Below are 24,058 nucleotides of genomic sequence, written 5' to 3'. Positions count from 1 at the left end.
CAGGCATGAGCCACTGAGCTTGGCCTAGATGTTATTTTATATGTAGAAAAAGAGAAGGTTAGGAGCATTTATCTTTCAAGGAATACAGGCAAGAGTCAGGCAAGAGTCTTGCACCAACCACAAGGTTGGGGGCCCTGTGCTTTATCCTGTTTCATTATCAAAACATCTTTCTGGAGAGCAGCAGATGTCAGAGTCAGGGACTTTGTGAAATTATTCTGGCAAACAGAAATGAGCAAACATGGCTTCTCATGTTTGCTACTTTGTCTCACAGACATCTGCCCAAATGACAAAACACTTGAGTGCACAAAATAGGATGCAGCAACAGCCCCCAAATAAGAAAAATATCCCCGTGCAAACTGTACCTTATTCTGGTGATGGCAGCTGTCAGTCATTGATTCTTCTTTTCTCTTGGGAAAACAGACAACAAAAGACAGAGAGGTACAGAAACAGAGACCTAAATGGACTAGAGAGTGTTTTCTCAAATCACCAGGTGACAAAGTAGTGAACGCCCCCAAACCCAAACCAGGGAAGTCCAGTGCCTCACCTATTTTCTTTCTTTTTTTTTTTTTTTTTTTTTGAGACGGAGTCTCGCTCTGTCGCCCAGGCTGGAGTGCAGTGGCCGGATCTCAGCTCACTGCAAGCTCCGCCTCCCGGGTATATGCCATTCTCCTGCCTCAGCCTCCCGAGTAGCTGGGACTACAGGTGCCCGCCACCTCGCCCGGCTAGTTTTTTGTATTTTTTTAGTAGAGACGGGGTTTCACTGCATTAGCCAGGATGGTCTCGATCTCCTGACTTCGTGATCCGCCCGTCTCAGCCTCCCAAAGTGCTGGGATTACAGGCTTGAGCCACCGTGCCCGGCCTGCCTCACCTATTTTCATTCCCACCCACCCATCCAGCCCTCTTGACCCTCCTAGAGGCCTTGGTGAGCTGAAAGTTTGAGTTCAAGAACACATCAGAGGCTGGTCATAGTGGCTCATGCCTGTAATCCCAGCACTGTGGGAGGCCAAGGTGGGTGGATCACTTCAGGTCAGGAGTTCAAGACCAGCCTGGCCAACATGGCAAAACCCTGTCTCTCCTAAAAATGCAAAACTCAGCCAAGTCTTGTGGCACGGGCCTGTAATCTCAGCTATTCGGGAGGCTGAGGCAGGAGAATCACTTGAACTCGGGAGGTGGAGGTTGCAATGAGTCAAGATTGCACCATTGCACTCCAGCCTGGGTGAGAGAGAGACTCAGTCTCAAAAAGAAAAGAAAAAAAAAGGAAGGCATCAGATGGCCCTGTGGAGTGGCTCACGCCTGTAATCCCAGCATTTTGGGAAGCTAAGGTGGAGGATCGCCTCAGCCCAGGAGTTCAAGACCAGCCTGGGCAACATACCAAGACCCTATCTTTATGAGACGTTAAATTTTTTTATTTACAAAATTAAAAAAAAAATTTAAACGGCATCAGGTGAAAAGGGAGAGGACAGCTAGGGGCCGGGTGGCCCCCGCGTCGCAGGATAGGTCCAGGCCGCCTGGGCCTCCCATGCCCTCTCACAGCAGCTCCAGCCGCGACCTCATGCGGCCCCGCAGGGCGCGTAGCCCCGGGTGGCGCCACCTGTGAAGCTTTCTCGCCGGTGACGCAGGAGGCCAACTCGCGACCTTCGCGAACTAAGCCCGGGGTAGTTGGGGCAGAAGCCTTGGCCCGAGTGCGGGGGCGCAGGATGGGCTCGGCGGACTCGCGTGCGCACAGCGTGCGGGGCACAAGGGGGCGCGCCAGAACGGAGAGACCCAGGGCACCCACGCGAGGAGGGACTCCGCCACCCACTAAGCCGCACAAGCCCCGCGTGTCCCGCCCCCTTCTGCAGAGCTCCCCCTCCCTCATCCCAGCAGGTCCTCACGTTAGTTGCCGGAAGCCTAGGAAATGTATTCCTAAATCCGGAGCCGTCTCCATGGCAGCAAGCCCCGAAGTGCAGCCAGTCTTGGAGTAGGAGAAAGGCCAGACACAAACAAGTGCGTGGAGGTGGGGGAGACACAGATGCATGTCCGCTTTGGATCCAGATTCTTTTTTTTTTTTTTTTTTTTTTTTTTTTTTTTTTTTGAGACGGAGTCTCGGTCTGTCGCCCAGGTTGGAAGGCTGGAGTGCAGTGGCGCAATCTCGGCTCACTGCAACTTCCACCTCCCAGGTTCAAGCGATTCTCCTGCCTCAGCCTCCCGAGTAGATGGGATTACAGGCACCCACCACCACTCCCGGCTAAATTTTTGTATTTTTAGTAGAGACAGGGTTTCACCATGTTGGCCAGGCTGGTCTCGAACTGCTGGCCTCAAGTGATCCGCCCGCCTTGGCCTCCTAAGGTGCTGGGACTACAAGCGTGAGTCACCGTGCCTGGCCTGGATCCGGATTCTGATAGCAACAGCTAGAATTCGAGAGACAGGCAGTGAGCTGGGAATCAAATTATTGACTCTACCACCCATTAAATGTGTGATCTTGTTTTGTTTTGTTTTTTGAGACGGAGTCTCGCTCTGTCTCCCGGGCTGGAGTGCAGTGGCCGGATCTCAGCTCACTGCAAGCTCCGCCTTCCGGGTTCACGCCATTCTCCTGCCTCAGCCTCCCGAGTAGCTGGGACTACAGGCGCCGCCACCTCGCCCGGCTAGTTTTTTTGTATTTTTTAGTAGAGACGGGGTTTCACCATGTTCGCCAGGATGGTCTCGATCTCCTGATCTCGTGATCCACCCGTCTCGGCCTCCCAAAGTGCTGGGATTACAGGCTTGAGCCACCGCGCCCGGCCAAATGTGTGATCTTGAAACAGGTTTTCAGATGTGTAAGAAGGGAATAGTAAAGCTGGCGTCAAACGGTTGTTTGATTAGGTGTGCTCATGAGTGGGAAGTTGTTCTGGGCGAGGTGGTACACAACGCTAGGCAGGCAGTAAATCTTAGCTTCTTGGGCCTGAGGCTGTTGTAGCTGCCAGTGATAACAGAAGCCATAGAGTATCTGCTTTCAAGCAATTTATATTCCAGGGGCAAGGAGATACGATATACACACCCACGTCTATAATCCCAGCTCTTTGGGAGGCGAAAATCTGAAGATTGATTAAGACCAGCCTGGGCGACATAGCAAGACCCTGTCTCAAAATATATATATATTTTTTTTCACGCCTGTGATTCCAGCACTTTGGAAGGTCAAGGCTGATGGATCTCCTGAGGTTAAGAGTTCAAGACCAGCCTGGCCAACATGGTAAAACTCCGTCTCTACAAAAATACAAAAATTAGCCGGGCATGATGGCGGGTGCCTGTAATCCCAGCTACTCGGGAGGCTGAGGCAGGAGAATCACTGGTACATGGGAGGCAGAGGTTGCAGTGAGCCAAGATCGTGCCATTGCCCTCCAGCCTGGGCAACAGAGCGAGACTCCATCCCAAAAAAAAAAAAAAAAGTTTTTTTAATTAGCCAGGTGTTGTGGCACATGCCTCTATTCCCAGATACTCTGGAGGCTGAGGCAGGAGGATCCCTTGAGCCCAGGCTCCAGTGAGCCATAATCATGCCACTGCATTCCAGCCATGGTGACACAGCAAGATCCTGTCTCTAAATAAAAATAATTGTCTGGGTGCTTGCCTATAATCCTAGCACTTTGGGAGACTGAGGCCAGGGAATTGCTTGAGTCCAGGAGTTTGAGACCAGCCTGGGCAACATAGTGAGACCTTGTCTCTGTTTTAAAAAAGAAGAAGAATAGAAGAAAGATCTTTTTGAATAGAGACACATGGCGACTTCCTGAGAACGGACATGATGGTCGAACAACACATGGAGATGATGGGAATGAGAAGTGCAGGGCAGCGGGGATCATTCTCAACAATGGTGGAAAATTGGAGTCTTCCAGGATCATTGTGTTCAGACTAATCCATCCTACATGAGGTTTTCTTTCTCTTTAGAGTGGGCCACTTGGAACAGGGAGATGTCCACATGACCCCTGTCAAAGAATGCATTCAAGAATCATGGATTTAGGCCGGGCGCGGTGGCTCAAGCCTGTAATCCCAGCACTTTGGGAGGCTGAGACGGGTGGATCACGAGGTCAGGAGATCGAGACCATCCTGGCGAACATGGTGAAACCCCGTCTCTACTAAAAAATACAAAAACCTAGCCGGGCGAGGTGGCAGGCGCCTGTAGTCCCAGCTACTCGGGAGGCTGAGGCAGGAGAATGGCGTGAACCCGGGAGGCGGAGCTTGCAGTGAGCCGAGATCCAGCCACTGCACTCGAGCCTGGGCGGCAGAGCGAGACTCCGTCTCAAAAAAAAAAAAAAAAAAAGAATCATGGATTTGGCTGGGCGAGGTGGCTCACACCTATAATCTCAACACTTTGGGAGGCTGAGGCAGATGGATCACCTAAAGTCAGGAGTTTGAGACCAGCCTGGTCAACATGGCAAAACCCCATCTCTACTAAAAATACAAACAAAATTAGCTGGGCGTGGTGGCTCATGCAGTGAGCTGAGATTGCACCACTGTACTCCAGCATAGGCAACAAGAGTGAGACTCCATCTCAAAAAAAAAAAAAAAGAATCATGGAATGCTTCCACCAGGCACTCTGATGGATGATGGGAGCCCTGGGCTGAGCTCAGTGCCTTTCCTGAAGGAATCGCTCTCTGGAGGAGTAGGATTTGCCAGGTGCTAGAACCTGATGGAGGCCATGAGCAATACTTGTCTCAATAGTGGGATAACTATGGATTTGAACTTTGAGCCATGCACACACGCTGGTCCAGGCCCCAGTCCTGGAGCAAGAAGGAAGCAGGGGAAGCAGAGGAAGGAAAATGGTCCTCTGGAACCTGTGATCACCTGTGTTGTGTCAGGCTGTATGATCGCAGGACCCATGAGTGAGTGCTACTCGCAGGTTAGCCCCAGGCAGGTAGGAATGAGAAGGAGGAGAACAGGAGGAGAAGAGGAATGGCTGGACAGGAGCATGACTGCTGGAGAGAACTTGAAGAGAAGGCTGGCAGTAGTATGGACGCTGTGCTATTGGTCAGGAGTCCTGCGGTGTTCTTGGTTTCCTAGCAACTGCTGTTAAGCAGGTAGTTGCTAGGCAATGTGGGGCCATCCCGGCGGTTAGGTAAGGACCTTTGTCTGCGTGGGCACCAATCAGACCATCACAGAGTATTGTTAATCCTGAAAATGGCCACTGGGTCCATTACTTAGACTTTTTTCGTCTGTTAATTGCCTTCGTTGCACAGAAACTAATATAACCATGGTGTACAAGTTCTGGTCAAATGAGAAAGAAGTCACCCCATGATCTCATTATCCAAACAATACAAAAATTCTGTCTTTCCTCTTTCCATTCCAGTCTTTCTCTGCAGGAACACTTTTTCATCTTGTTATCATCCTAGTACATGGGGTTTTAAATCTTGTTTTTGTTTTTTTTTTTTTACTTTGATTTAGATCATCACAAGCATCCCTCAAGCTACTTAAGATTGTTTTCAGAGGCCGGGCGCGGTGGCTTAAGCCTGTAATCCCAGCACTTTGGGAGGCCGAGACGGGCGGATCACAAGGTCAGGAGATCGAGACCAGCCTGGCTAAATACGGTGAAACCCCGTCTCTACTAAAAAATACAAAAAACTAGCCGGGTGAGGTGGCGGGCGCCTGTAGTCCCAGCTACTCGGGAGGCTGAGGCAGGAGAATGGCATAGACCCGGGAGGCGGAGCTTGCAGTGAGCTGAGATGCGGCCACTGCACTCCAGCCTGGGCGACAGAGCGAGACTCCGTCTCAAAAAAAAAAAAAAAAAAAAAAAAGATTGTTTTCAGGATAATCTTCTCCTGATGACTGCATGACTCCTTGCAGTAGATATATCATTTAATTAACTATTCTCCTCTTGTTCTGACATTGAGTTTGCTTCCAATTTTTTGCCACGATAAGCAGTACTGCAATACACGTCTTTCTGCAGAGAGCTTTCCTTTATCCTTTAGATCACTGTCTTGGAGTCAATACTAAGGGATAGGATGATTGTATCAAAGGATGTCAATAGTCTCATGACTTTCTATATTTTGCAATAGCTTCCCTCATGCTGGATGCAGTGGCTCAAGCCTGTAATTCTCACACTTTAAGAGGCCAAGAAGGAGGATCACTTGAGGCCAGGAGTTCAAGGCCAGTCTAGGCAACATAGCAAGACTCTGTCTCTACAAAACAAATTTATTTTTTATTTTTCTTTTAAGACAGGGTCTTGCTCGGTCACCCAGGCTGGAGTGCAGTGGTGCAATCTCAGCTCACTACAACCTCTGCCTCCTAGGTTCAAGTGATTCTCCTGCCTCAGCCATCTGAGTAGCTGGGATTACAGGTGCACACCACCATACCCAGCTAATATATATATATATTTTTTTCTGAGACCGAGTCTCACTCTGTCCCCCAGGCTGGAGTGCAATGGCACGATGTCAGCTCACCACAACCTCTGCCTCCATGGTTCAAGCAATTCTCCTGCCTCAGCCTCCTGAGTAGCTAGGATTACAGGCGTGCGCCACCATGCCTGGCTAATTTTTGTATTTTTAGTAGAGATGGGGTTTCAATCTTTTCGGCCAGGCTGGTCTCGAACTCTTGACCTTGTGATCTGCTCACCTCAGCCTCCCAAAGTGCTGGGATTACAGATGTGAGCCACTGTGCCCGCCCGCTGGCTAATTTTTTTCTTTTCTTTTCTTTTTTTTTTTTTGAGACAGAGTCTCGCTTTGTCGCCCAGGCTGGGGTGCAGTGGTGCAATCTCAGCTCACTGCAACCTCTGCCTCCCAGGTTCAAGCAATTCTCTTGCCTCAGCCTCCTGAGTTTCCAGTAGCTGGGACTACAGGCACGTGCCACCATGTCTGGCTAATTTTTTGTATCTTTAATATAGACGGGGTTTCACCGTGTTAGCCAGGATGGTCTCGATCTCCTGACCTTGTGATCCACCAACCTCAGCCTCCCCGTGGGATTATAGGCGTGAGCCAACATGCCCAGCCAATTTTTGTATTTTTAGTAGAGACAGGGTTTCACCATGTTTCCCAGGCTCGTCTGGAACTCCTGGACTCAAGCAATCTGCCCGCCTTGGCCTCCCAAAGTGTTGGGGTTACAAGCGTGAGCCACCATGCCTGGCTGAATTTCTTGATTCTTTAATGGCTGGTTTTTGTTTTCTTTTGATTTTAGAAGGCCTTAATTTGAAGACCTTTAATTTAATTTAATTTATTTGAAGACAGTTTGAGGGAGAACAAAATGTCCTCACGGTTATTTTTTCCTTTAGTTGAATATATCTGTAATATAATTTATGATTATAACCATTTTTAAGTGTAAGCACATTCACCTCGACGTGCTACGATCACCACTGTCCATCTCCAGAACTTTCTCATCTTCCTTAATTGAAATTCTGCACCCATTAAATAATAATTCCCCATTCCTGCCTCCTTTCAGCCCTTGGAAACCACTATTCTGCTTTCTGTCTCTTTAAATTTGACTGCTCTAGAAATCTTTTTGCGCTTGCTTCTTTCATTTATCACAAAGTGTTCAAAGTTCATCCATGGTATTGCATGTGTCAGAATTTCCTTTTTATTTATTATTTTTAAATTTTTATTTATTTATTTATTTTGAGATGGAGTTTCGCTCTTGTTGCCCAGTCTGGAGTGCAGTGGTGCAGTCTCAGCTCACTGCAACCTCCATCACCTGGGTTCAAGCCATTCTCCTGCCTCAGCCTCCCAAGTAGCTGGGATTACAAGTGTCCACCATCATGCCTAGCTAATTTTGTGTGTGTGTGTGTGTGTGTGTGTGTGTGTGTGTGTGTTTTTAGTAGAGACGGGGTTTCACCATGTTGGCCAGGCTGGTCTCAAACTCCTGACCTCAGGTGATCTCTCGCCTCGGCTTCCCAAAGTGCTGGGATTACAGGCATGAGCCACTGCACCTGGCCAGAATTTCCTTCCTTTTAAGGTAAGAAAACATCCCATTGTGTGTCTATGCCACATTTTGGTTATCTATTCATCTGTTGATGGACACGTGTGTTGCGTCCACGTTTTGGCTATTGTGAATAGTGCTGCCGTGAACGTAGCTGTACGGATGTCTCTTTGAAACCTTGTTTTCAACTCTTTTGGGTATACACCTAGCAGGGAAATTGCTGGATTATCCTCACAGTTCTTAACCATTTAGTGTGGGTCAGCTTCTGGGTGGATAGAGGAATGAAAGGAGGAGAAGAATGATGTTGCTGAATTGGCTGTTTGACAATTTTTTTTTTTTTTTTTTTTTTTTGAGACAGAGTTTTGTTCTTGTTGCCCAGACTGGAGTGCAATGGTACGATCTCGGCTCACTGCAACCTCCACCTCTTAAATTCCAGCAATTCTCCTGCCTTAGCCTCCCAGGTAACTGGGATTACAGGCACCCACTCCCACGCCCAGCTAATTTTGTATTTTTAGTAGAGACGGGGTTTCACCATGTTGGTCGGGCTGGTCTCGAACTCCTGACCTCAGGCAATCCACCCGCATCAGCCTCCCAAAGTGCTGGGATTACAGGTGAGCCACCGCGCCTGACCCTGTTTGATGATTCTTGTTCTATAGGGGCGGCACAAAGAGAAGAGGACAGAGCACAAGTAACCAAATCTGTTCTTTCTGAGGACGATCATATGCAGAGAGCAGAGGTCTGTGTTTGTGAAAGAAAACGGGGAAGAGGATGAAAATGTCCAGAATGGTGAGTTCTGCTGGGCCCTGGAATGCAGCTGAGATGCTGAAAGCGCTGAGTTCTCTCTAGTGGGAGAAAACACACCGTGGAAAGCTAAACATCTGATGCAGAACCACAGCACTGAGCAGGAAGAAGCCATCCGTGCCCAGCTAGGTTAAACTAGACCTGCGGTAGGCTGTGAGTAGGACCAGCTTCCTGGAGGTGCAGCCTGTGCAATGGCAGTAGGCCCCCATGCTTGGGGTTTAATGCGTGGCAGTCACTGCCTTGAAATTCTTAATAATTGTATCTTTGAATGTGTGCTGTGTAAGTGAAGTTTGATGGGACCTGGAGCGTGCATAGGGGCAGGAAGGGAGGATAGGGAGGCTTGGAGCCACAGCTCATGTGGAATCCCGCCTGCCAGGTGCCACCTCACAGCCCCCAGACAGGTTCTTGACTTCCCGCTGTCTGCCCCATGGAGCCCCAGGCTTTACTCAGCCTCCCCTTCTCTGCCTTGCTCAGCAATCACTGCTACCCCTATCCCCAGCAGGGGACTGGGTGGAGCACAGGGATGGTCAGCATTGGGTGTGAGCTCCCAGAAGCTTCTCAGGGTGGGGCAGGCAGCTGACCCTGCATTGGGCTAGAAGTACCACAGCACCTTCAGCAGGTGACTAGGCCTATCCAGGCACATCCTGGTGTAGAGGTTGCAATACACTTGGAGGTTTCCCATCAACGGTGGGTTTGGGTAGTGGACCTGTGGAAAGGGGAGATTCCTGGCTTGACTTCCCTTCTCCCAGCCAGGGCATGCACAGAAATTAGAAATTGGCAGGAGAGAAATTCGGCAGCCAGTTTCAAAGCAACCATGGTTTCCAGAATAACGAACAGCTCTAGCCCAGGCAGCAGAGATTCCTGCAAGGTCCTTCTCTCTCACCACCCATGGACACATACATCCCACCACCACTGCCACCACCACCACCACCAAAGTTTGTTTCCTCAGCTGGGCATGAACACTTCGAGCTAAAAGTGGCCTTTGTGGCCGGGCGTGGTGGCTCAAGCCTGTAATCCCAGCACTTTGGGAGGCCGAGACGGGCGGATCACGAGGTCAGGAGATCAAGACCATCCTGGCTAACATGGTGAAACCCCGTCTCTACTAAAAAATAGAAAAAACTAGCTGGGCAAGGTGGCGGGCGCCTGTAGTCCCAGCTACTTGGGAGGCTGAGGCAGGAGAATGGCGGGAACCCGGGAGGCGGAGCTTGCAGTGAGCCGAGATCGCGCCACTGCACTCCAGCCTGGGTGACAGAGCGAGACTCTGTCTCAAAAAAAAAAAAAAAAAGGGGGGGCGCCTTTGTGAATTTTGCCTCTTGCTCCGTGCACACATTCTAAAGGGAACAAATCTGTTTTGCTGCAGGGTGAGGCTCAGGATGTGACCTGGGAAAGGCTAACAGGACACAGTCTTTGATGGTGAGCAAGCCTGGGGTGAGTAGCTGAGGGGGTGGGGATTGGGAGGTATACCTCTTACCTTTGGGTCAGAGAGACATGGGTTAGGACCCCAGCAGTCAGTATTTTGTTCTATTTTATTTTATTTTATTCTATTCTAGTATAGTCTATATTTTTTTGAGAGAGTCTCAGTCTATCACCCAGGTTGGTGTGCAGTGGTGCGATCTCAGCTCGCTGCAACCTCCGCCTCCCAGGTTCAAGCGATTCTCGTGCCTCAGCCTCCCGAGTAGCTGGGATTACAGCATGCACCACCACGCCTGGCTAATTTTTGTATTTTTAGTAGAAGGTGGTTTTGCCATGTTGACCACACTGGTCTCGAACTCCTGACCTCGGGTGATCCACCCACCTCAGCCTCCCAAAGTGTTGGGATTACAAACGTGAGCCACCACACCCAGCCCCCAGCAGTCAGCATTAGCAGCAGATTTTAGATTCCTTCACTTCTCAGCCTCAGTTTCCTCATTGGAACATTGGAGAAAATCCTGGTGCCCAGTTTAGGGGGTGATGAAAATGAAGTGAGACTGTCTCTACAGAAATGTTGGGCACAGTTCCCAGCACACAGTCAGTGCTCAGTGATTGCTGCTGCTGCTGTTATGATCCATGTGTGTCCTAGGATTCCTCGTAGAGGGGGTCACCAACACGGTCAACTGGCCATTGTCCAGAGCCAGGCTTTGGCCTCAAATCCCTGATTCCTATTGACTCAGACAGTGTATCTTTCTTCCAGAGGCAGAATGAATCCCTAAATGGATGAAGAAAGCCTATCAAAGTATAGCCCAGGAGCAAAGATCCTCCAAGAAGAGACCTCTCACCTATGAGAGGGGTGTGTACTCTGGGCAGGTCCCAGAGACAGGAGCTAAAGGCAACCTTTGTCCATTTGGGGTCTTTTTTTTTTTTTTTTTTTTTTTTTGAGACGGAGTCTCGCTCTGTTGCCCAGGCTGGAGTGCAGTGGCCGGATCTCAGCTCACTGCAAGCTCCGCCTCCCGGGTTTACGCCATTCTCCTGCCTCAGCCTCCCGAGTAGCTGGGAGTACAGGCGCCCGCCACCTCGCCCAGCTAATTTTTTTTGTATTTTAGTAGAGACGGGGTTTCACCGTGTTAGCCAGGATGGTCTCCATCTCCTGACCTCGTGATCCGCCCGTCTCGGCCTCCCAAAGTGCTGGGATTACAGGCTTGAGCCACCGCGCCCAGCCCCATTTGGGGTCTTTTGGCGGATGCTGGCTCCAGGCCCTGGACTCATGAGATTTTTCCTGGAACACTCAGGTGCCGAGCAGAGAGTGAAGTTGTAGCTTGGGACCTTGTGGTGACTGTCCTGTCAGGGATGTCTAGGGGTCCTAAAGTCCCTGGCCTGGGACAAAGTTAGCTCTTGTTGCTGGGCATAGGCATAGCTTGCACCAGGGTGAGGCCATGGAGTAAGTCAAGCTCTCTCAATTCCTGACAGATAGAGCCCCCAGGGGTCACCTGGGCTGGGACCAGCACTGTTTTTGCAATATATTCATTTCTGTACACATACACCAGGTAAAAAATAACAAGGTATCCTAGAGACACCTGGGCCTCTGCTGTCTGAGCTCTGGATTTAGCCTCACATCTTCTCAATATGCAAAAGGCCCTGCAGTTACTAAAGCATTTTTAACACCTGCACTCCTCACCTACACCCAGCTCCACCGCAGTAAGCCTTTGCATGGTTCTGCCCGAGACCCTCTTGGTTACTGAGACCTCCCCCCTACCTGCTCCTACTTAAACCTCATAGGTCAGTTTGGGTGACTTTCTCAATGCCACAGCCTTACATAAAGCTCTTCCATCCCACTCTACATACCCTTCCATTCCACCCTGAAAACCCTCCCATTGCACCCTACACACCCTTTCATTCTAGCCTCACACCCTTCCATTCATCCATCACACAATTTCATTTCACCCTTCCTACCCTTCCATTCCATTGTTCACACCATTTCATTACAACCTTCCTATTCTTCCACTCCACCTTACACACCTTGTATTCCATCCTTGACACTCTTCCAGTCCACTACGTGTCCTTCTGTTTCTCTCTTCACATTTTCCATTCCACCCTAAGCATCCTCCCATTTCACCCTTCACACCCTTCAATTCCACCCTTCACACCCCTCTATGACATCTGTCAAGCTCTTCCATTGCACCCTAAACATCCTCCCATTCCACTTTTCAAACTCTGGTCCTTCCATGTCCTTCCATTCTGCCTTTTGCAACCTTCCATTCCATTCTTCACATTCTTTCACTCCACCTAAACCATCCTTCCATTCCACCCTCCATACCTTTCCATTTCACCCTTCATATACTTCCATCCGACTGGGCACAGTGGCTTATGCCAGTAATCCTAGCACTTTGGGAGGCCGAGGCAGGTGGATCACTTGAGGTCAGGAAGTTCGAGACCAGCTTGGCCAATGTGGTGAAACCCTGTCTCTACTACAAACACCAAAAATTAGCCAGGTGTGATGGTGTGCACATGCAATCCCAGCTACTCAGAGGCTGAGGCAGGAGAATTGCTTGAACCCAGGAGGCGGAGGTTGCAGTGAGCTGAGATCGCTCAACTGTACCCCAGCCTGGACAACAGAGCAAGACTCCGTCTCAAAAAAAAAAAAAAAAAAAAGGAACTGCACCATTTTACATTCCCAGGATCACAGATGAGGGTTCCATCTTCTCCTCATCCAGCCAACTGGAAGCCCTTTTAGCTGAGGGGGTTAAGCTGTGAGAACCAGAGTTTGCTGCTGCCATTATTCACCGCATCATTCATTCAGCAAAAATCTGAGTACCTACCACTACCTAGTAGGCTTTGGCCATGCAAGAAGTTGCTGGCAACGCTGTAAGATAGAGAGGGACAGCACCCTGGTTACAGTGTTTCAGCACCCTGGCCTTGGTTCACCCCCGACCTTTCACTTGCAGGAGGCAGGGAGTTGTCTGATGCAGTTTGAATTTGCTGCAACTAATAAAGCCGGCCAGCAGACCCCTCCAATCTACTGGGACTCAAATAAACCCAAGTGATTGTTCTCCCTCCATTCCAGGAGGGAACACCATCCGGCCTTGGAACCTCAGGTGCAACAGAGACGCCAGGAGATGCTAGTGCGCAGCAGCCTGTGGCAGTACCGGTGAAGCCAGAGAGGGCTTGGTGGATGACAAGGAGGCCTGAGTAGACCCCAGGTGGGTCTGAGAAATGGGCTTAGGTGAGGCAGGTCTTTGAAGGATTTGTTCTTAATCATATGTGAGATGCTCAAAAGGCTGGAGTCCTGCTTTTGTGGGTGAAGAGCAAGAAGAGAAAACAGGTGTACAGATACAGATGTAGATGGAGAGACAAAGAAAAAAAAAAGGAGGAAGGCAGAGAAAGGCACCAATTCTTTAGCTGTATTATCTCTGGATGTTGGGATTGTGGGAGGCTTTATTTTACACTGATTTTGCCTATACTGTTTTCTCAATTTCCAGTTTTCTACGAAGATGATGTGTTAGCTTTTTCACGTATTAAGATTAAAATTTAAAACAGACCACACAATAAATATTTCTTTTAAAAGGAGAAATATGCCCTAGGAAGCTCCCCACGCAGCTGAGAGCCTGGCTGGTTGCATTTCGGCTTCTTAGGTGCCAAGCCTGCTCGTGCCCCGGGGTCCCAGCCAGCCGGGGTCCCAGGAGGCTCGCACTTCCTCCCCCTTGCGCCTCCAGTCTGGTTGCCATGGAGACAAACCTTGCTGCGCAAAGACTGCCGAGCCGCCGGCCGGGGAGCTGGAACCCAGCGAGCCAGCGTCTGCAACAGGCTGGGGGCGGAAGGAGGAGCCAGGCAAAGCTGCGCCTCCGCTGAGAGGCCCTGCGGACCCTGCAGAGGCCCCCTGCCCCTCTGGCTCCGCCCCCACCCGGGGCTGTAGAAATACAGCCGCAGCCCAGACCACCGCCCACTGCGCTGCGACCCAGACCCAGCTGACCCACCTACCCGCGATCCTGCCCATGGCTGACGGAGTCTTTCAGCGCAGACCCTGGGGTCCCGAGCAGATTCGCCCGGACCCTGAGTCCGAAGGCCTGTTTGACAAGCCTCCCCCGGAAGACCCTCCCGCTGCCCGTGCGCCCAGGTTCGCGTCGGCCGCGGGCAAGAAGGCTGGTCGGCGCGCGGGCGGGAGGGCGCAGGGGGGCCGCGCCGGGCAGCCCCCGAAGGCCGCATCGCGCCCCCAGCCCAAGGAGGAGGCGCCTCCACTGGTCGAAGGCTGCTATCTCGACCATTTCCCGCACCTCTCCATCTTCATCTACGCAGCCATCGCCTTCTCCATCACCTCCTGCATCTTTACCTATATCCATTTACAGCTTGCCTGAGTGGCCAGCGCGGGACGGGGTGGGCGCAGGACCGAGCGGGGAGGGAAAGGGAAAACAGGGCTCGGCATTTTGTGTTGTGGAACACACCCCCTTCATGTAGCTTTCGATGCTTCTTTCCTTCTTTGTTGTCACTATCTTTGTCTATCAGTAGGAAAGTACAAAGTAGCTGCAGGCAATGAAAGAAGGGTGCTGCTTGCACCTGCAGGTTAGGGGTGGGGGCGTTTAGAATTCTGGGGTGTGATTGAACCCCGTTTATAACTAGGAGAATGTCGCTGGACCCCTACCACTCTGTGACGCGGGGGCACTCGCAGGGAGCCCATCATTTTGTGTTTGGGGAGCTCAGAGTGCGCCCAACCTTGGATTCTTTAAGGGATGAGCCAGACCCAGACCCGCGGCCTTCTAGAGAGGGTCCCGCAGGGAGGGTCGGCGCCCTGGCCCGGGCTGGGCCGGAGCCCTGTGATGCTGCATCGCCCCCAGGAGGAGCCGGCTGTGCCCCGGAGTTGGCGCGGCCGAGAGAGGACAAGACCGCGCCGCAGGCGTAGCTGGAGGGCGGGACTCGGTAAGTGGCTTTCGTCGGGGTTTCGTGCTGCGCCCCCAGGGGCTCTGGCTGACCACGACTGTGCGTTTTTCCTGCCTTAGACTTTGTTGTCGCTGCCTGGAGGAGCCGGAGGAGCTGTCTTACCAGGAGACCACGCCCTGGAAGTGTCCGGGACTCGCGGGACCTGTGGCTGCAAACCCCACTGGGACGCAGGCCCAGAGCTGGCGCACTCCTCAGGATGAGACTCTGGGGCCCTAGCCGGGGTCCACGGGAGGGCTGTCCTTGGGGACTCTAGGATGGCTTCGTTCTGGCCCGGAGCCTTTCTGGAGCTGTGGCACCCAAGACAAAAGGGGCTGAGGGATGTGTCATTGACAAGAGTTAGTGCGGGAAAACCACCTGAGCCCTAGGGGTTTGTCATCTTAGACTCAAAAGGCTTAATACCAGAAACCACTTTGGCAAGATATTTACCCACCGGCCATCTCTGTTTACTCATGAATGTTAAATGTCAAAACGCAGCGCTGTAACCCTGCATAGTCTTTACTTGCAAATGTCTGTAATCTGTAATTGTGATACCTCTGATGGAATAAATTATCTCTTTTTCAGTCTCCTCTATATTCAGTTCTCCATTAATTTCCAACTCTGCAGTGGACCCTGCCCAACTTCCTAGTCTGCTCCACAGCATTCCCTACTGTCCCTCCAAAACAGACTTAACCCCATGACCCAGTATTCCAAAATGTAGCCTCTCCCTCCACTGAATAGCTACAAGGCCCTTCGATGGCATCTTTCTCCACATCCGGTCCTCACAACACGCCGGTATTCGAGTCTACCATCCTTTTATGGCAGATCAGCCACTATCCCATTGTGGCATTAACTCTGCCCCTCAGTATTTGGTCTCCACTTGCTTCCTTTACAAAGACCAAGTACAGTCCCCCAGCTAAGCTCTGGAATTTGCCCCGTGGGTCTTTACAAATTCCCTGTTTTCCAATATCAGGGCCTTGCCACTTCTCAGTTCTGACTTCCCATAATCCCATATCACTCTGTGCCTTGATATCTTGTCCCCGGACACTTATTTCAGTGCCACAAGTATGACATCCAGTGTTCCCCAATGTCAGCTTGTGCTTTACAATCACACTTTACTACAACAATTTCCCCACAGTAATCGGTGGCACTATTTCCCAAAATTACGTCTCCAGGCCGGGCGCCGTGGATCACGAGGTCAAGAGATTGAAACCATCCTAGCTAACATGGTGAAACCCCATCTCTGCTAAAAATACAAAAAAAAAAAAAAAAAAAAAAAAAAATTAGCCTGGCGTGGTGACCGGCGCCTGTAGTCCCAGCTACTCGAGAGGCTGAGGCAGAAGAATGGCGTGAACCCGGGAGGCAGAGCTTGCAGTGAGCGGAGATCGCACCCCAGTACTCCAGCCTGGGCGACTGAGCAAGACTCCGTCTCAAAAAAAAAAAAAAATTGTCTCCAAAGGACCACAATATTTATCCCTCACTGGTTTCCAGGTTTCAAACTTGGATATTCGATCTTCTGCTATCTCTTAGTATTAAGTACTCACGGACTCCCAACATATAGCCTAGCGCTCTCCAAACATTTGATCTCATTGTCTCCCTTTCACACATCCCCTGTTATCTCTCATCCAGTCCCGCAGGGACTACTCAGGATATGATCCCCCAGCTTCCTTTCCTCAGCCAATCTCCTGACAGTAGACTCGTCCCTCTCTTCCCAAAACCAAAGTTCCCTGTTCCTCAACATTCGATCACTGTTCCACAATATCATGGCCCTTTTTGTGTCAACAAATCTGGGCCTCTGTTTTCTTTTTTTTTTTTTCCCCGAGATGGGGTCTCTCTCTGTGGTGCAGTGGCCAGCTCACTGCAACCTCCACCTCCCAGGTTCAAGCGATTCTCATGCCTCAGCCTCCCAATTAGCTGGGACTACAGGTGCGTGCCACCATGCCCAGCTAATTTTTTTTTTTTTTTTTTTTTTTTTTTTTTTTGAGACTGAGACTCACTCTGTGCCCCAGGCTCGAATGCAGTGGCCTGATCTTGGCTCACTGCAACCTCTGCCTACTGGGTTCAAACAATTCTCCTGCCTCAGCCTCCCGAGTAGCTGGCATTACAGGTATATGCCACCACGCCCGGCTAACTTTTTTTGTATTTTTAGTAGAGACAGGATTTCACCATGTTGGCCAGGCTGGTATTGAACTCCTGACCTCAAGTGATCCACCCGCCTCAGCCTCCTAAAGTGCTGGGATTACAGGTATGAGCCACTGTGCCCAGTCTGGGCCTCCATTTTCTACCCCAAATTCCAACACCTGGTTCCCATGACTATACTGTTGTTAGATCCTATTGCCTCTACAATCTTAATATTGGCTTCAATATTCTCCTAAATATCCAGCCCCATTTGATCCCCTTATTTCAGTATTCATTGCATTGTTCCCCCTACTTGATTATTGTCTCAATATTGTACTCCAATCTTCCTTGACATTCACCCCATCCCTGCTGTCTCCAATATTAAACTCACTCCAGCCCCCAAATTCATTTTCTTTCCATACCCCCATATTCTCTCCTATCAGCCCATCTCTCTTCCCTATGCTTCTCCCGATTTCACTCTCTTTCAAATTCCTGGTTCCATAGAGCTCCAGTACCTGGCCTGTATTTTCTAATCAATATTAAATTTCCATTACTCTCACATCATCTACACAATGAGATACTACTTCACACTCTCTAAGTATTTTAAGTGTACACTTAATTTGTACACTTCAATGTGTACACACAATAAGTGTGTACTTTTAGTGTCATCATGCGTCTAAGCTGGCCAATTTTCCTCTTATATAGTTTGAGTTATAGTTTAGGTATCCCAGGAATATGTGATCACGTGTCTCTCTACTGCCCACCTAATTTCACTGTTACTGCCTACCTGTATTGAGCTTGCAACTGTCCTCCAATTTCTGGGCGTCCAGTAAGAGTTTCCTTTGTCCAAAATATCAAGTGTTTCCCTGTCTGCTTAGTATACACAGACAGCCTTTTAGACCATAAAAACAAATGGGCCCCCAAGCCAGGTGCAGTGGTGCATTCCTGTAGTCCCAGTTACCTGAGAGGCTGATGCAGGAGGATCGCTTGAGGCCAGACATTTGAAACCAGCTAGGCAACATGGCAGAGACCCCATCTCCAAATAAAACGAAAAACCAAACAAACAAGGACCCATTTTTGGGGTCCTTGTGCCGTGCTGCTCAAGAATCAAATGCTAGAGTCTTACTAGCCTGGCAGGGGTCACATGCCCATCTTTGGCTAAAAGGCAGAAGAGTCATCTGAATAGGCAATCCTATGAAAATAGCATGCAATAGGAAAGGAATAGTTCCCAGAGGAAGATTGAAGAGCCATGGATGCTAAGCAGGTAAAAATATTAGATATCCAGTAAACCGACTTTCGGTAAGTCACAAAGGATGAAGGCAACGCCAACTGTTTTGGGCAATTTGGGTTGTCAGTCATAGGTAAATATATGGTGATGGTGAAGTAAGCAGTGGATTCTGATTATCATGGAACAGTAGTAAGTTTAAGTTGTTGAGAAACAGTTGAAATTTAGCTATTTGAAACAGTAGAAACTGATACTGGGAAAATGGATTAATTTTTGTTTGTTTGTTTGTTTGAGACAGAGTCTTGCTCTGTTGCCCAGGCTGGAGTGCAGTGGTGCAATCTCGGCTCAACACAAGCTCCGCCTCCACCTCCTAGGTTCAAGCGATTCTCCTGCCTCAGCCTCCGGAGTAGCTGGGATTACAGGCATGCACCACCATGCCAGGCTAATTTTGTATTTTTTTTTTAGTAGAGATGGGGTTTCTCCATGTTGCTCAGGCTGGTCTCAAACTCCCAACCTCAGGTGATCCGTCTTCTTCAGCCTCCTAAAGTGCTGGGATTACAGGTATGAGCCACTGCGGCCGGCCAGATTAATTTTTTAACTATGTCATTGCTTGTTAGGGTCCAAGCACTGGAGATAATTATCAGGAAAACAGAGACAACCCTTGCCTTCATGGAGCTCACTTTGTTAATGATGGAACTTACCAGGTGGCAGGCTTAGTATTTTATATAGCATGAGATCATTGAATGCTCACAACCCTATGAGGTAAGTTCTATTATTCTTCCCATTTGGCAGATGAGGAAACAGGCATAGGTGAGATGATTTGCCCAAGGTCACAGCAATGGAGCAAGATTTCAAACCCAGGCATTGTTTCTGGAGTGTGTATTCTTATTTTTACCAGCTATATTAAGACATAATTCATATAACTTACAACTCATTCATTTAAAGTGTACAATTCAATGACTTTTAATATACTCAGAGTTGTGCAACAATTACAATTGATATTGGGACATTTTTTGTTTGTTTCTTTTGTTTGTTTTTTTGAGACTAGGTCTGGCTCTGTCACTCAGGCTGGAGTGCAGTGACGCAGTCTCGGCTCACTGCCACCTTCACCTCCTGGGCTGACACAATTCTCCCACCTCAGCCTCCTAAGTAGCTGGAACTACAGGTGAACACCACCAGGCCCAGCTAATTTTTGTATTTTTTGTAGAGATGGGTTTTTTTGTTTTTGTTTTTGTTTTTTGAGATGGAGTCTCACTGTATTGCCCAGGCTGGAGTGCAGTGTCACCGCAAACTGCAACCTCCACCTCCCAGGTTCAAGCAATTCTCCTGCCTCAGCCTCCCCAGTAGCCGGGATGGCAGGTGCACACTGCTACGCCTGACTAATTTCTTGTATTTTAGTAGAAACAGAGTTTCACCATGTTGCCCAGGCTAGTCTCAAACTCCCGAGCTCAGGCAATCCGCCTACCTGGGTTTCCCAAAGTACTGGGATTGCAGGCGTGAGCCACCACTCCTGGCCTCTAAGTGTTCTTTATATATTTTAGATACAAGTCTATTATTAAATGATTTACAATTTATTGTCGCATTCTGTGAGTTGTCTTTTCACATTTGTGATGGTGTCTTTGAAACACAAAAGTTTTAAATTTTGATGATATCCAGTTTATCTATTGTTGCTTTGTTGCTTATGTTTTCAGTGGCATAGCTAAGAACCCACTGACCCATTCAGATTATGAAGATTTAAACCTAATACATGTTTTCTTCTAAGAGTTTTATAGTTTTAGTTCTTAAATGTAGGTCTTTGATCCATTTTGAGTTCATATTTGTACATGGTGTGCAGCAGGATCCAACTTCATTCTTTTGTATGAGGGTGTCCAATTATCCCAACACCGTCTGCTGAGAAGATTCTTCTTTCCCCATTGAATTATCCCAGCACCCTTATCCAAATCATTTGACTGTAAATGTGAGGGTTAATTTCTGTTTTTTGTTGTTTTTTAATAATTTGTGTGTGTGTGTGAGAGTTAATTTCTGGATTCTGTCTCTCTCTCTTTTTTTTTTTTTTTTTTTTTTTTGAGACGGAGTCTCACTCTGTCCCCCCGGCTGGAGTGCAGTGGCATGATCTCGGCCCACTGCAACCTCCACCTCCCAGCTTCAAGCGATTCTCCTGCCTCAGCCTCCCAAGTAGCTGGGATTAAAGGCTTGCACCACCAAGCCTGGCTAATTTTTGTATTTTTTTTTTTTTTAGTAGAGATGGGGTTTTGCTATGTTGACCAGGCTGGTCTTGAACTCCTGACCTCAAGTGATCTACCTGCCTTGGCTTCTCAAAGTGCCGGGATTACAGGTGTGAGCTACCTTGTCTGGCCTGGATTCTTATTTCTATTATATGTATCTATATGTCTATCTTTATTCCATTAATACACAGTCCTGATAACTGTAATATTGAAATTGGAATTTGCAGTAAATATTGAAATTGGAAAGTACAAGTTCTCCAACTTTGCTATTCTTTGTCAAAATTGCTTTTGCTAGTCTAGGTCTTTTGAATTTCTATATACATTTCAGGATCAGCTTGCCAATTTCTACAAAGAAGTCCATTAGAATTTTGATAGGGATTGTGTCTGTATTAGCATCATGAAAACGGACGAATACAATGAGTTTTCTACATTTTCTGTTAAATTTCTTCAAAGGATTTTATTTTTGATGTCTTCAAAATAGAATTGTTTTCTTAATTTCATTTCCTGTTTGCTCATTGCTAGTGCATAGAAAAATAATTGAGGCTGGGTACAGTGGCCCATGCCTGTAATCCCAGCACTTTGGGAGACTGAGCTCGGGAGTTTGAGACCAGCCTGGGCAACATAGCAAGACCTCATCTCTACTAATAATTTTAAAAATTAGTCGGGCGTGGTGGCAAGCTCTTTGTGGTTTCAGCTACTCTGGAGGCTGAAGTGGGAGGATCGCTTGAGCCTGGGTGGTTGAGGCTGCAGTGAGCTGAGATCTTACCACTGCACTCCAGCCAGGGCAACAGAGTGGGACCTTATCTCAAAAAAAGAAAAATAATAGCTTTTCTTACATTGATATTATATTCTAAATCCTTGCTGAAACTCATTTATTTCTTCTAATACTTATAACTATGAGTTCTAATAGTTTAAGATGACAATAGGATGGTCTTAGACAAGATCGTATCATCTGCAGACATGATCTTTCTTTCCAATCTGGATTCCTTTTATTTCTTTTTCTTGTGTAACTGTCCTGGGAGAATCTTCAGCACAATGCTGAATAGGATGCTGGGTGGACATCCTTTGCTTTCTTTCCTGATATTCAGTCTTTCACCATTAAGTGTGATGTTAGCTGTGAGTTTTTCATAGATGTCCTTTACCAGGTTGAGGAAATTCCCTTCTGTTCCTAATTTGTTGAGTGTTTTCTGTCATGGAGGGGTGTTGAATTTTGTCAAATGTTTTTATGTGTCTACTGAGGTAATCATAGAGTTTTTGTTCTTTATTCTATTGAGGTGGTATATTTCATTAATTCATTTTCAGATGTTAAACCAATATTACATTCCTGGGATACATCCCACTTGGTCATCGTGTATAATCCTTTTCATATACTACTGGATTTGATTTACTTATATTTTGTTCAGGAATTATTATTATTATTATTATTTTTGAGACAGGGTCTCACTCTGTTACCCAGGCTGGAGTGCAGTGTTCATAATCATGGCTCACTGCAGCCTCAACTTCCCTGACTTGAGCTATCCTCCCACCTCAGCCTCCCAGGTCTCTGGGACTACAGGCATGCACCACCATGCCTGGCTGATTTTGTCTCGTATGTAGAGATGGGGTTTCACTATGTTGCCTAGGCTGGTCTTGAACTCCTGTATTCAAACAATTCTCCCACAACAAGTCTCCCAAAGTGCTGGGATTACAGGTGTGAGCCACCAAGCCTTTTTTTTTTTTTTTTTTAGACAGTCTCATTCTGTTGCCCAGGCTAGAGTGTGGTGGCAGGACCTCGTCTCATATTGCAACCTCTGCCTCCCGGGTTCAAGTGATTCTCATGCCTTAGCCTTCTGAGTAGCTGGGATTGCAGGTGCATGCCAGCAATTTTTTGTTGTTGTTGTTGTTTGCTTTTTGAGACAGAGTCTCACTCTTATCACCCACGATGGAGTGCAGTGGTGCAATCTTGGCTCACTACAACCTCTACCTCCCGGGTTCAAGCAATTCTCATTCCTCAGCCTCCCAAGTAGCTGTGATTACAGGAGCACGCCACCACACCTGGCTAATTTTTGTATTTTAGTAGAGATAGGGTTTCACCATGTTGCCCAGACTAGTCTTGAACTCCTGAGCTCAGGCAATCTGCCTGCCTTAGCCTCCCAAAGTGCTGGCATTACAGGCGTGAGCCACTGCACCCAGTTATGCTTTTTTTTTTTTTTGCATTTACATCCATTATGTAGTGGTGAATAGGCATGACAGTAGAGAATAAATAAAACCAGGGACGGTTTGGTATTACAGAACAACGGGATCTAGTATTGGGGTGGGGGGAAGAGTGAGAAATTGGGTGATTGATGCTGGATGGGAGATGGGACAATTTTTATCCTTTATTCTATTGTGGTTCTATTTATTCTGTTCTATTGATGCATTTTCACACGTTAAAACAACCTTGCATCCCAGGGAAGCAGAGAATGGGTAACCAGCTGTATATAATTCTGATTCATTTGTAAATTTCTGAAGGGAGAATTTACTTATTGGAGGACGATAGGGCCAACTATATTATTTCTGCAGAGACACCACCATGACAAACAGCAACAGTAATGCCCAGCAGTTATTAAGCATGTACTCAACACGAAATGGACCCCTGAGTTCAAACACTGGATTTCACCCTTCTATCCAGGTCATGACCATACTTAACTGTATTAAGATGAACCATATTACTGCATGTAATAATGACAAGGCCTCAGCAGTTGTTTCCTTAATAGACAGTTTATATCCTCATGAACATCTCAATATTCTGATTTCACTAACATGTCTGCTAATAGGTATATCGTTTCCTGTGACTGCTGTAACAGACCGATGACTTAAAACAACAGAAATACATTCTCTCACAGTTCCGGAAGCCAGAAATGCAATCCACCTGTTGGCTCTAAGGGAGAATCTCTTCTTTGCCTCTTCCAGCTTGTGGGGGCTGCATTACTCCAAACTTTTTTTTTTTTTTTTTTTTTTTTTGAGATGGAGTCTTGCTCTGTCACCAGGCTGGAGTGCAGGGGTGATATCTCCAATCACTGCAACCTCCGCCTCCCGGGTTCAAGCGATTCTCCTGCCTCAGGCTCCCGAGTAGCTGGGATTACAGGCATGCGCTACTACACCTGGCTAATTTTTTATATTTTTGGTAGAGACAGGGTTTCACCATGCTGGCCAGACTGGTCTTGAACTCCTGACCTCAAGTGATCGGCCCACCTAGGCCTCCCAAAGTGCTGGGATTACAGGTGTGAGCCACTGCGCCTGGCCCCAACCTGCCTTTGAGGTCGTAATACCTCCTCCTTTTGTCTGAAATCTCCCTCTGCCTTTCTCTTATAAGGACACTTTTCACTGGATTTAGGGTCCATCCAAATAATGCAGGATGATCTCCTTATCTCCATATCCTTAATTATACCTGCAAAGACTCCTTTTCTGAATAAGGCAACATTCACAGGTTCCAGGAATTAGGACATGGACCTATCTTTTGAGGGATCACTGTTCAACCCACTACAGATTTTGAATA

The 24,058-nt window shown here is 48.1% G+C and overlaps 3 protein-coding genes across 7 annotated transcripts in view; all 3 read left to right on the top strand.

Moving 5' to 3' along the window:
- Positions 1 to 13,431, top strand: part of NLRP1 (NLR family pyrin domain containing 1) — a 72,060-nt gene extending 58,629 nt beyond the window's left edge. For 3 of the 5 annotated variants that reach the window (XR_012425179.1, XR_010582238.2, XR_012425180.1), the window contains exons 17-20: positions 8,508 to 8,637; positions 10,013 to 10,080; positions 10,823 to 10,918; positions 13,130 to 13,431. The gene's annotated coding sequence lies outside the window, so the exon portion shown is untranslated. The remainder of the gene's footprint in view (positions 1 to 8,507; positions 8,638 to 10,012; positions 10,081 to 10,822; positions 10,919 to 13,129) is intronic. The other 2 variants (XR_010582239.2, XR_010582240.2) reach the window with 2 other exon arrangements.
- Positions 13,432 to 14,006: 575 nt separating this feature from the next.
- LOC123569449 (uncharacterized) lies at positions 14,007 to 14,417 on the top strand. The gene has a single exon (XM_045375550.2). It carries the CDS (start codon positions 14,058 to 14,060, stop codon positions 14,415 to 14,417), a length of 360 nt encoding a protein of 119 aa, XP_045231485.2. The 5' UTR covers positions 14,007 to 14,057.
- Positions 14,007 to 15,567, top strand: LOC101864946 (uncharacterized). Its single transcript, XM_045375549.2, has 2 exons — positions 14,007 to 14,976; positions 15,057 to 15,567. The coding sequence occupies exons 1-2, from the start codon at positions 14,790 to 14,792 to the stop codon at positions 15,248 to 15,250; spliced, it is 381 nt and encodes a 126-aa protein (XP_045231484.2). The 5' UTR covers positions 14,007 to 14,789; the 3' UTR covers positions 15,251 to 15,567.
- The last annotated feature ends 8,491 nt before the right edge of the window (positions 15,568 to 24,058 follow it).

The sequence above is a fragment of the Macaca fascicularis genome, chromosome 16 (assembly GCF_037993035.2).
Source record: "Macaca fascicularis isolate 582-1 chromosome 16, T2T-MFA8v1.1".
Lineage (NCBI taxonomy): Eukaryota > Metazoa > Chordata > Mammalia > Primates > Cercopithecidae > Macaca > Macaca fascicularis.
This window is presented reverse-complemented; position numbering and strand designations above follow the sequence as displayed.

Excerpts from the sequence above, each read along its gene's own strand:
- LOC123569449 (XM_045375550.2), top strand. The coding sequence starts at position 14,058 with ATGGCTGACGGAGTCTTTCAGCGCAGACCCTGGGGTCCCGAGCAGATT.
- LOC101864946 (XM_045375549.2), top strand. The coding sequence starts at position 14,790 with ATGAGCCAGACCCAGACCCGCGGCCTTCTAGAGAGGGTCCCGCAGGGA. Across the intron at positions 14,977-15,056 it reads TAGCTGGAGGGCGGGACTCG|ACTTTGTTGTCGCTGCCTGG; the intron begins GTAAGTGGCTTT and ends TTCCTGCCTTAG.